General features: G+C 42.0%; 1 protein-coding gene across 1 annotated transcript in view; it reads right to left on the minus strand.

The window, feature by feature from the left end:
• GPR158 (G protein-coupled receptor 158) overlaps positions 1–12,612 on the minus strand; it is a 162,259-nt gene that overhangs the window by 26,637 nt on the left and 123,010 nt on the right. The window contains exon 7 of the mRNA XM_072154126.1: positions 288–397. Coding sequence (XP_072010227.1) covers positions 288–397 — 110 coding nt within the window. The remainder of the gene's footprint in view (positions 1–287; positions 398–12,612) is intronic.

Raw genomic sequence — 12,612 nt, forward strand, 5'->3', positions numbered from 1 at the left:
AGCCGAAACGTTGCACTTTATTATACCTGTCATCATGGAATAAAGAATTCACCTTTAACACCATCAATTGGACTTTTTGGAGTGCTGCCTACTTTCTCCCACTTTTATATATATATATATACATACATACACACATCAACCGAGAATAATCCAAGAAAACAGTAAAAAAAATAAAAACCCATTTTCTATGTTGACATATATTCAAGGTTAAAAAAAAGTAAAACCCTATAGATACTGTATGACATGTCTTATGTTATACCTACAATGTATTTTTGGATTTTTGATACCTGTATAGCTTCAATGTCACAGTTCCGTAGACGATTGCGTATCCCAAGAGGCGAACCCATCGAAGAAGAATGCAGCGAAAAGTGCTTGGGTCAAAATATAAGATAATAACCTGTGGATGAAGAGAGACTCGAATTAGTTTCATGTCCTTTGCAATTTTTTTTTACTTTTTATTTCCAATTCTATAAAAATAGTAAAGACCTTCATACATATCAGAGGAAAGTCTGCAGAACTGCCCAAATAAACTTCTAGGCCATCCACTGACAGTAAGACAGAAGAAGGATACAACATTTTATGGCTATCCCCCAACACAAGATGTCGGAATAGATATATGGCATGGTATGGGATCTCCTCAGGAATCCCTGAACAGAGAAAGGAGACAGCATTTTAAAGGGATCTCACAAATTTCCAAAAGAGGAAGGAGGCAGCATTGTAAGGGGTCTCCTCAAGTATCTCCCAACATAAGAAGGAGACAGCATTGTAAGGGGTCTCCTCAAGTATCTCCCAACATAAGAAGGAGACAGCATTGTAAGGGGTCTCCTCAAGTATCTCCCAACATAAGAAGGAGGCAGCATTGTAAGGGGTCTCCTCAGTATCTCCCAACATAAGAAGGAGGCAGCATTGTAAGGGGTCTCCTCAGTATCTCCCAACATAAGAAGGAGGCAGCATTGTAAGGGGTCTCCTAAAGTATCTCCCAACATAAGAAGGAGACAGCATTGTAAGGGGTCTCCTAAAGTATCTCCCAACATAAGAAGGAGACAGCATTGTAAGGGGTCTCCTCAGTATCTCCCAACATAAGAAGGAGACAGCATTGTAAGGGGTCTCCTCAAATATCTCCCAACATAAGAAGGAGGCAGCATTGTAAGGGGTCTCCTAAACTATCTCCCAACATAAGAAGGAGGCAGCATTGTAAGGGGTCTCCTAAAGTATCTCCCAACATAAGAAGGAGACAGCATTGTAAGGGGTCTCCTCAAATATCTCCCAACATAAGAAGGAGGCAGCATTGTAAGGGGTCTCCTCAAATATCTCCCAACATAAGAAGGAGGCAGCATTGTAAGGGGTCTCCTCAGTATCTCCCAACATAAGAAGGAGGCAGCATTGTAAGGGGTCTCCTCAAATATCTCCCAACATAAGAAGGAGGCAGCATTGTAAGGGGTCTCCTAAAGTATCTCCCAACATAAGAAGGAGGCAGCATTGTAAGGGGTCTCCTAAAGTATCTCCCAACATAAGAAGGAGGCAGCATTGTAAGGGGTCTCCTCAAATATCTCCCAACATAAGAAGGAGGCAGCATTGTAAGGGGTCTCCTAAAGTATCTCCCAACATAAGAAGGAGGCAGCATTGTAAGGGGTCTCCTCAAATATCTCCCAACATAAGAAGGAGGCAGCATTGTAAGGGGTCTCCTAAAGTATCTCCCAACATAAGAAGGAGACAGCATTGTAAGGGGTCTCCTCAAATATCTCCCAACATAAGAAGGAGGCAGCATTGTAAGGGGTCTCCTAAAGTATCTCCCAACATAAGAAGGAGGCAGCATTGTAAGGGGTCTCCTAAAGTATCTCCCAACATAAGAAGGAGACAGCATTGTAAGGGGTCTCCTAAAGTATCTCCCAACATAAGAAGGAGACAGCATTGTAAGGGGTCTCCTCAAGTATCCCCCAAAAGAAGACGACAGGGTAAGAAGGATACAGCAATATAAGGGGGTTTCAACAGGGCTCCTAAACTATGGCCAACGGATGATTTCAGAGAAAGAAAGATACAGCATTGTATGGGTCTCCTCGAGTATCTCCCCAATAGATGAAGGAGGCAGCATTGTAAGAGGTCTCCTCAAGTATCTCCCAACATAAGAAGGAGACAGCATTGAAAGGGGTCTCATCAAGTGTTCCCCAACAGAAGATGTTAGGGGAGGAAAGACACAACATTGTATGGGGTCTCCTCAAGTATTCTCCAACTGAAGAAGGATAAGCAAAAAGAAGGATATATCATTGTTTCAATGTGGCTTCTCATCTATGGCCAAGAGAAGACGTGAGAGGGAGAAGGATACAACATTGTGTAGAGTCTTCCTCAAAAATCACCCAATAAAAGGAAGGAGACAGTATTGTAAGGAGTATCATCAAGTATCCCTCAACAGAAGGAGACAGCACTGTAAGGGACTTCTCAGCTATCACTTATCAGATGATGTCAGAGGAAGAAGGATACAGCATTGTATTCGGTCTCCTCTCGTAACCCCCAAAAGATATGTCAAAGGAGGAAGGATAAACCATTGCCTGGAGGGTTCTCAACCTCCCTCATCAATAGATGTCAGTAAAAGAAGGATACAATGACCCCCTGATAGATGATGCTAGGGGAAAGTAGACAATGTTGGATTGGGTTTCCTTGGGCTCACCATGATTTATAGTCCAACCCTTCATCAACACCTAAGACATACATAGCAGCCTCCAAAGGATTCCAGCATTGGGTTAGACCTTTGGGTTACTGTAGGTTATTCTGTTGGGCCACTCTGACACTGAAGAAGTTCACAGCACTCTAAAGGAGTTTCTCGACTATCACCTGACAGATGACAAATCAAGGGGAAGATAGCTAAGGCTTGTCTATTCTCTATGGCACATTCCTGCCATAGGTTCCTGGCATTGCTTAACATATGTAAATGTAAGGAAGGAATAGCTTTTATGGCACACAGTGTGGGTCATTTACTAAGGGCCCGAATCGCTACCGTTTTGCGCTGAATTTCCCCGGGGTTTTTGGCGCACGCTGGCATGCACGCAACGGGAATCGGGGGTGTGGCCGTCGGAAAACCCAACGGATTCGGAAAAACCACCATATTTTTTTTAAAAAATGTGTCGCTTGACACGCACTTATCTGCACCCTGCAACGGATGGTGAACTTCAGTGAACTCCGACGGACTTCAACGCAGCAGCGACACCTGGTGGACATCGGGTGCACCACCTTAGTGAATCCCGGTCGGACCCGAATCAGCGTCGGAGAACCCGCCGCTGGATCGCGAATGGACCGGGTAAGTAAATCTTCCCCACTATGGCCAAAGCTATTGAAGGTGTTTTGTCACCATAAACGGTCCATTCTTTCTTGTTAGGTAAAAATACCTTAAATTTATTACATCTAAACACACATAACACAAATGGATGTGGAATTACTTTTCAGCTCATTACATACACCAAGGACGATTTACAAACTAATGAGGTAAAGATACATTTAGAGGAGCGAGGTCGCCCATCTATCACCATATCACCAGCAGCTAATAGTCCCGTATCTCTCCCTGGACCACTAATCGTACCCTGTTTACATAGGCCCCACATCTATTCTATCTGATCGTATAAAAAAATAAATGAATTTTCTTCCTGCTCCGATAAACGCTAAGAAAATGTTTCCTTCATAGGCACCGCCGGTTATAAACATAAAGATCCAACGGAGCAGTGTAATGTCTACTGGCCTGAAAATACCATTGTGAATTATTTATCTGACTTACATATAAACGAATGCTCTAGAAATTATAAAAGTGCATCAAATCGAATAGTGAGGAAAAACCTGAAACCACTATAACAAAGTATTACTGTAACAGTGAAAAAAAGACTTACATGCATTCAGCTATCCTGAAGTATAGATCAAAAAACAATGTTAATCTGCTCAGCTCCTCCTGCTCTATAACATGCTACCTGCTTATAGGACACTATGTACAATCTGCTCAGCTGCTCCTGCTCTATAACATGCTGCCTGCTGATTGGACACTATGTACAATCTGCTCAGCTCCTCCTGCTCTATAACATGCTGCATGAAGATAGGACACAATGTACAATCTGCTCAGCTGCTCCTGCTCTATAACATGCTGCCTGCAGATAGGACACTATGTACAATCTGCTCAGCTCATCCCGCTCTATAACATTCTACCTGCTGATAGGACACTATGTACAATCTGCACAGCTCCTCCTGCTCTATAACATGCTGCCTGCTGTTAGGACACTATGTACAATCTGCTCAGCTCATCCTGCTCTATAACATTCTACCTGCTGATAGGACACTATGTACAATCTGCACAGCTCCTCCTGCTCTATAACATGCAGCCTGCTGATTGGACACTATGTACAATCTGCTCAGCTCCTCCTGCTCTATAACATGCTGCATGAAGATAGGACACAATGTACAATCTGCTCAGCTGCTCCTGCTCTATAACATGCTGCCTGCAGATAGGACACTATGTACAATCTGCTCAGCTCATCCTGCTCTATAACATTCTACCTGCTGATAGGACACTATGTACAATCTGCACAGCTCCTCCTGCTCTATAACATGCTGCCTGCTGATAGGACACTATGTACAATCTGCTCAGCTCCTCCTGCTCTATAACATGCTGCCTGAAGATAGGACACTATGTACAATCTGCTCAGCTCCTCCTGCTCTATAACATGCTGCCTGCAGATAGGACACTATGTACAATCTGCTTAGCTCCTCCTGCTCTATAACATGCTGCCTGCAGATCGGACACTATGTACAACCTGTTTGTCTCTTTGTCAAATGCAGGTTATTATTAGGTGCAAATTTAAAAAAAGACGTCATTTGTTGCACAAATCATACCATTTCTTAGCATGGTGAGGACTAGTGTATTATTGTGCAATTATTTGCGCCTATATAGGTGCAATGGTATAATAAATCAGTCACAAACATCTGTAAGGAGGCGCAATGTAATGATAAAAAGGGGGTAAAAACACACAGCGAATTCCAAATACGCAAAATAGGCGCAAAACAGCGATTACGCTGCAAAAAGGCGCAAAAACGTGACCCCCTATGACTCATTTATCTTTATCAGGACATTTCTGCATGTCTTTTATTGCTTATTTGAGTTCTGGACTTGTTTCATTTATCTTAGAGGGTGATTATCTCGGGCATGAGCTTTTTTTGCGCCATTCTTTAAAAAGTCACACAAAAGTCGCAACTTCTTATGCAACCTCCTTCTAGACTTTTGCCTACGTTTCCTCACGACTGGAGGTTTTTTTTGCACCAAAAATGAGTCATTTTTCTATGTCCACTTCTGCATTTTAAAGATATATCAGGCACAACACGAAAAATTCTGCTGCGGCTAAATTTGCTAGGGCAGGCTTTGCAAATGCACCAAAAAAGTCACAAATATAAGGGAAAAAAATAAGATAAATGACCCCCCTTATGTCATGGGGGGGGGGGGCAATTATGCAGGATAAGATTTGTCTTAAAGGAAATTTTTGCTGCAGCTTTCGTTAAGCAATGGCCTTCTACATACACACAGCGGATAGAGATATTCTCCACGGAGCGGTGAAGGAAAGGCAGAGAATTATCTCGCAGGACAGATTAAATAAGAGGTCAAACAAACAGGTTTTCCGAGGAAGGATAAAGCTGATAATTGCGGAACGAAATAAATAACCGGCCTGGGTCCCATGATAACGCCGCTCATGTGACTGACCTTTCCATTCACTTGTAGCAATGACAACTGGTGTCTCCAGCAAAAATAACATAATAAGGAATCTACAGGCGGAGATGATCTAATTACAGGAAATAGAAGAAAATAAAGCGGATAAAACACTGTATATTTCTGGATCATAAATCCCATATACTTAGACTTAAGACGCCGCAGAGACTGCTGACAGGACGCATTAACCTCCTCGAAATTAAACAATAGATGGTTTCGGACATTTCTGCCTTCTTCTAGTTTTATTTAGATAGATATGTATGACACATCTCCTTGTCTTATGATATTTAGAGACAAGTTACTATAATTCTTATTCTGCTGACGGCATTAGGTGGGATTTTCTTACATGATAATTACAGTATACACTCAGCGGAGAATGGGCAGACTGGTTTGAGCTGATAGAAAGGCAACAATGACTTAAATAGCCACCCGTTAGCCAACCAAGGTAGGCAGAAGAGCATCTCTGAACGCACAGTACGTCAAACTTTGAGGCAGATGGGCTACAGCAGCAGAAGACCACACCGGGTGCCACTCCTTTCAGCTAAGAACAGGAAACTGAGGCTACAATTTGCACAAGCTCATCGAAATTGGACAGTAGAAGATTGGAAAAACGTTGCCTGGTCTGATGAGTCTCGATTTCTGCTGCGACATTCGGATGGTAGGGTCAGAATTTGGCGTCAACAACATGAAAGCATGGATCCATCCTGCCTTGTATCAGCGGTTCAGGCTGGTGGTGGTGGTGTCATGGTGTGGGGAATATTTTCTTGGCACTCTTTGGGCCCTTTGGTACCAATTGAGCATCGTTGCAACGCCACAGCCTACCTGAGTATTGTTGCTGACCATGTCCATCCCTTTATGACCACAATGTACCCTGTAACATCTGATGGCTACTTTCAGCAGGATAATGCGCCATGTCATAAAGCTGGAATCATCTCAGACTGGTTTCTTGAACATGACAATGAGGTCACTGGACTCAAATGGCCTCCACAGTCACCAGATCTCAATCCAATAGAGCATCTTTGGGATGTGGTGGAACGGGAGATTCGCATCATGGATGTGCAGCCATCAAATCTGCGGCAACTGTGTGATGCCATCATGTCAATATGGACCAAAATCTCTGAGGAATGCTTCCAGCACCTTGTTATATCTATGCCACGAAGAATTGAGGCAGTTCTGAAGGCAAAAGGGGGTCCAACCCGTTACTAGCATGGTGTACCTAATAAAGTGGCCGATGAGTGTATTCCCCAGAAGTGCCATTAATGTGGGATGAGTGAACTTTTATCACCTCACACATGTGGAAAATGAACATGTTAGGGGGGCTACACAGATTCAGGGGCACTTTGAATTTTCTTTTTAGCCCCCACGGTTGCTGAGATATCAGTCCCAGTAGCTGACCATTATAATCCTCTTCACTGTCAGAGAGGAGGTGCTCGAGAAGAGTTTAGCATAAAGATAGGGGCTTCTGAATTGATACTCCCTCTGCAGACTATAAGATGGACACATCTCAAGCTAGATGTATGACTTTTCGGCTAATTTGCATATATGACTTGGAGGGGATATTTTTATATGTAAACAGATGAGATTTCTCATAGAAGAGGGAATTCTAAAAAGGACATTTCATACCTGACTAGTCAGGTTAGTCATCGGATAAAGAAAGTCCTTTAAAGACCTTTCACCACCTCATGCGTGTGTAATCTATGCTACACAGATGAAGGGGCACTTTGAATTTTCTTTCTATCTCCCACAGTTGCTGAGATATCAGGCCCAGTAGCTGACCGTTAGAATCCTCTTCACTGTCACAGAGGATGCGGGAGAGAAGAGATTAGCATAACACCAGCCCCCTCCTGCTCTGCTCCAGTACCCCCTCTCTGACAGTGGAGAGGATTATAACGGTCAGATACTGAGACTGATATCTAGCTAGAAAGAAAAATCAAACTACCCCAGAATCGGTGTAGCAGCCCCTACTGAAAGGTATGTTCATCATCACATGTGTGAGGTGGTAAAAGGTCTTTTTCAAAGGACTTCCTTTAGCCGATGACTAGCCTCCTTGGACCTGCAGACAACAAAAGAAGTGACCTTTTATGTCCAATACAGTGGTCCCATGGTCTGATGGGTCATAAAAGAAGGAATTCTAAAAAGGCCATTTTTATTCCGTTCAATGTGAGGTAAAAATGACCTTTCTGTAGTTCAGTTACATCAAGCCAATACCTCATTTATATAGTTACTGTTATGTTGTAATATCCGTGACTATTCTAACCCCCGGAAACTTTTTATATTTCTATCTATGGCATTATAAATGATACGATGGGTCAAGTTCCACCTCGAAAAGTAACTATATATCGTGAAAATTATTGGAGAATAAAACTGGTTGTGAAAATTGATCTTCTATAAAGTTGGTTCTCTACAAAAAGAGGATCGATACATAGAACATAGGGGACTGGATATCCATCACATAAATGGGGTCTTCATCAGTGGTGGTCTTTGTAATGCGTCGGTCCTATAATAAGATTCAGTTCCTTCAGTGGTAATAATGGAGATGGATAGCAATGGTCTATTCCCTATAGCACTCCCGTCATCTCCTTGTAGACCCAGGATGATTTCTAGTAGATTGTCTATACTGCATCCATGCACTTTGCTAACACAATGGGGCTCATTTACTTCCTGCGAGCTCCCGAAAATGCATTGTCCAACGATAATGCACTGTGCCGCGATTCACTAAGATCATCCTGCATGTGTCGCTTCCCCGCTCAGGTCCGCCGGAGTTCACCTTCTTCTTCCCAGTGCATATAAGTGCATTGTCTTGTGACACAATTTGAAAGTTAAACCCCGCGCTCAGTCCAAATCAGTCGGATCGTCCGGCGGCCCACCTCCGATTTCTGTTGCATGGAAGCAAGTGCAGCTGCGCCTAAAACCGATCAATATGACACAATCCCAGTGCAGAGCCCTGTTAAATACCTGTCAAAGCCATGCAAATCCAGAAAATGGTGCAAAGTCTGACAAAAGTGCAGCGCGCGACCCTTAGTAAATGAGCCCCATAGACTGGGTAATAGTAGACATACAAGAGGCTAGAGGCCCCAGGGTGTTTGTTCATACATTATACTCATACATTATATTCATTTCTTCTGAATTGAAATATATAGTATATATACTGCTTTTACTATTACATCCTGCTTCCTGCAGGTTGTATTAGCTTCAAGTTTGACCTGCTTGGTAATCTTGTCTATTACACGCTGCTTCCTGCAGGGTGTATTAGCAGTGGCATAACTAGAAGCTGATGGGCCCCAGTGCAAAGTCTGTGCCAGGCCCCCAACTATAATGTATGGTTTATAGTAATAGTCTTCTCATATTGGAAAGTGAAACCATAACGGCCCCCTAAACCGCTTAGGCCCAGGTGCCATCGCAACCTCTGCACCCCCTAAAGTTACGCCCTTGTGTATTAGCTTTACTGTTGACCTACCTGGAAGTCTTAATAGACTGCTGGCTAGCATTGATACCAATTTTTGCCCTTGGAATTACGTTTTGGTAATTGGCACCAATATGGGTGTCTAAAATGGAATCAGTAAATATAGCCAACACAGCCAACAAAAGTCTTTGGCCAATGTAAATCTACCATTAAAATCATCCTGATAACCCAGAGACACTTACTGATAGATCCAGGAACCGGGACTGTGACAATATTTTGCCTTACAAGGTAGCTAAAAGAGGCGTGGTTTTCCTTATCCTGGAAAATGTATTTGCATATTTTCCCAGAATCCCCCAGTGGAGTGTTAATGACTATAAGTCTCTACACACCTACAAGGCTTTAATTGTCAAAGTCTCCTTATGGAGAGCTCTTACATCCTGACCATAATCTTCTTATATTTGTTATCCATGGGTTCCTTCCTTCTAAAATCAACTTTTTAATTCATCCTAATATGCCTGAGGGGCTACCCTAGTCCCTCTGTGATCTGACTTGACAGACTGTTACACTGTATCTCCCTATCCCCTTCTCCCTCAGAACCTCTACAGTGAACACTTCCTGCAGGGAGATAGTGTAACAGTCTGTCAAGTCAGATCACAGAGGGGCTTCATTGATATAATTTTAAAAGTTGATTTTAGAAGGAAGGAGGCCATGGATAACAAATATAAGAAGATATCACAGTCCCTGTGCCTGGATCTATGAGTAAGTGTACCTGGTTTATCAGGATGGATTCTGATGGGAGATTTCCTTCAAGATATGAAAAATGGGAATATGTGTAAGTGTGTAACTTTTCCTAAGAAGTAGAACTTTGTCCAGTGATCAGTCACAATATGACTGACTTAAATATTTCATACAATCCTCAGCCTCTGTCTAAAGGATCCGGAGATGTGACAGGCGCATCACGTCATCTGTCAGTCAGTATTCAGGGTCATAGCTACTGTCAGCCGGCATGATGGACCTTCTGGTACGGTTCATGATTCTGCATCCTGTCACACTGACACATGCACAACATGTACTCCATGTCACCGCTCTGAAGGACATCTCTGATTACCTTCTTATACAACCTGCATACATAAACCTCTATATACAGAATCCATTTCCTCCAGTTATATCATATCCACACAGTCTATCTATCTATCTATCTATCTATCTATCTATCTATCTATCTATCTCCTATCTATCTATCTATCTATCTATCTATCTATCTATCTATTATCTATGTATCTATCTATCTATCTATCTATCTATCTATCTATCTATCTCATATCTATCTCATATCTATCTATCTATCTATCTATCTTTCTATCTATCTATCTATCTATCTATCTATCTAGAAAAATGGAAAAAAGCAGCACTCCAAATGGTTACTTCAAAAAAACGTGGTCTTTTATTTCATGTGCGACAGCGACGTTTCGGCTCACCTTGAGCCTTCCTCAAGCCAAACAATCAATGTGTTACAGGGATATATATACATAAGATACAATGATCATGTGACTACATAAGCCCCACCCCTTTCGTGTTACGGCCAATTACACAGTAACGTACATATATCCAGTAATATAAATACATATGTATACAAGTAATTCATATCAACATAAGTGCACTTAATCTATTGACAGTATGAAGGTGTACAAAACATATTCAGTTATATATACAGTAATAAATCGTTACCCTATGTCCAAGTGTTAAAGTGCACATAATTAAAATAACCCCCTCAGACGGTGGTTAGACGTACCGCCGTATGTTCCAAACCACTCCGATTCTCACTCCGGGTGTTCACTGGGTGTGCACAGACTCCAGCATATCGCTGGAACGCATCCTTGGCCCGCAAGCCTTGTGAGCCCGGGATTGCTTCCGCCCGGGGCACCGGAAGAGCTTCCCCGTTGCTATGGGGACGTGTTCATGATCGTCTCACGACCTCAAGTCGTTGCCTGCACTATTAATCAGGTAATGTCCATAGACTTGGATAAATAAAGATCCACAAATAAATGTGAATTTGTGGATCTTTATTTATCCAAGTCTATGGACATTACCTGATTAATAGTGCAGGCAACGACTTGAGGTCGTGAGACGATCATGAACACGTCCCCATAGCAACGGGGAAGCTCTTCCGGTGCCCCGGGCGGAAGCAATCCCGGGCTCACAAGGCTTGCGGGCCAAGGATGCGTTCCAGCGATATGCTGGAGTCTGTGCACACCCAGTGAACACCCGGAGTGAGAATCGGAGTGGTTTGGAACATACGGCGGTACGTCTAACCACCGTCTGAGGGGGTTATTTTAATTATGTGCACTTTAACACTTGGACATAGGGTAACGATTTATTACTGTATATATAACTGAATATGTTTTGTACACCTTCATACTGTCAATAGATTAAGTGCACTTATGTTGATATGAATTACTTGTATACATATGTATTTATATTACTGGATATATGTACGTCACTGTGTAATTGGCCGTAACACGAAAGGGGTGGGGCTTATGTAGTCACATGATCATTGTATCTTATGTATATATATCCCTGTAACACATTGATTGTTTGGCTTGAGGAAGGCTCAAGGTGAGCCGAAACGTCGCTGTCGCACATGAAATAAAAGACCACGTTTTTTTGAAGTAACCATTTGGAGTGCTGCTTTTTTCCATTTTTCTACATATAGAGGATCGTTTACCCAATCCTAACAAGCTTGCACCCACGAATTGTTTGCACGTGCTGCCCGGACTTTCCTTTTGTATCTATCTATCTATCTATCTCCTATCTATCTATCTCATATCTATCTATCTATCTCCTATCTATCTATCTATCTCATATCTATCTATCTATCTATCTCATATCTATCTAGCTATCTATCTATCTATCTATCTATCTAATATCTATCTATCTATCTATCTATCTATCTATCTATCATCTATCTATCTATCTATCTATCTATCTATCTATCATCTATCTATTATCTATCTATCTATCTATCTATACAAGAAAGCGTGCAGCACTCCAAATTGTGATAAAAAAGTGTAGGTTCTTTATTCCATGATCAGCAACAAAACAGCGACGTTTCGGCTCCAAGGAGCCTTTTTCAAGCCGTCTATACAGTGTGAATGGCAGTGTTATATACAGATCCCCGTGGTCACATGACTCAGTAATCCACGCCCACCATATTACCATATTTGTGATACAAAACTTTGATATACATAAAATTCATTAATATACAATGATCATGTGCATATCTATCTATCTCCTATCTATCTATCTATCTCATATCTATCTATCTATCTCATATCTATCTATCTATCTCATATCTATCTTTTATCTATCATCTATATATGAACCTAGACATTTTAGCAGGCATTTATTGATGGTGCGCCTTATACTCCGGTGCGCCTTTTAGTCCGAAAATACATCTCTGTAACTTTTAGTCCCTGCA

The sequence above is a fragment of the Engystomops pustulosus genome, chromosome 5 (assembly GCF_040894005.1).
Source record: "Engystomops pustulosus chromosome 5, aEngPut4.maternal, whole genome shotgun sequence".
Taxonomy (NCBI): Eukaryota; Metazoa; Chordata; class Amphibia; order Anura; family Leptodactylidae; genus Engystomops; species Engystomops pustulosus.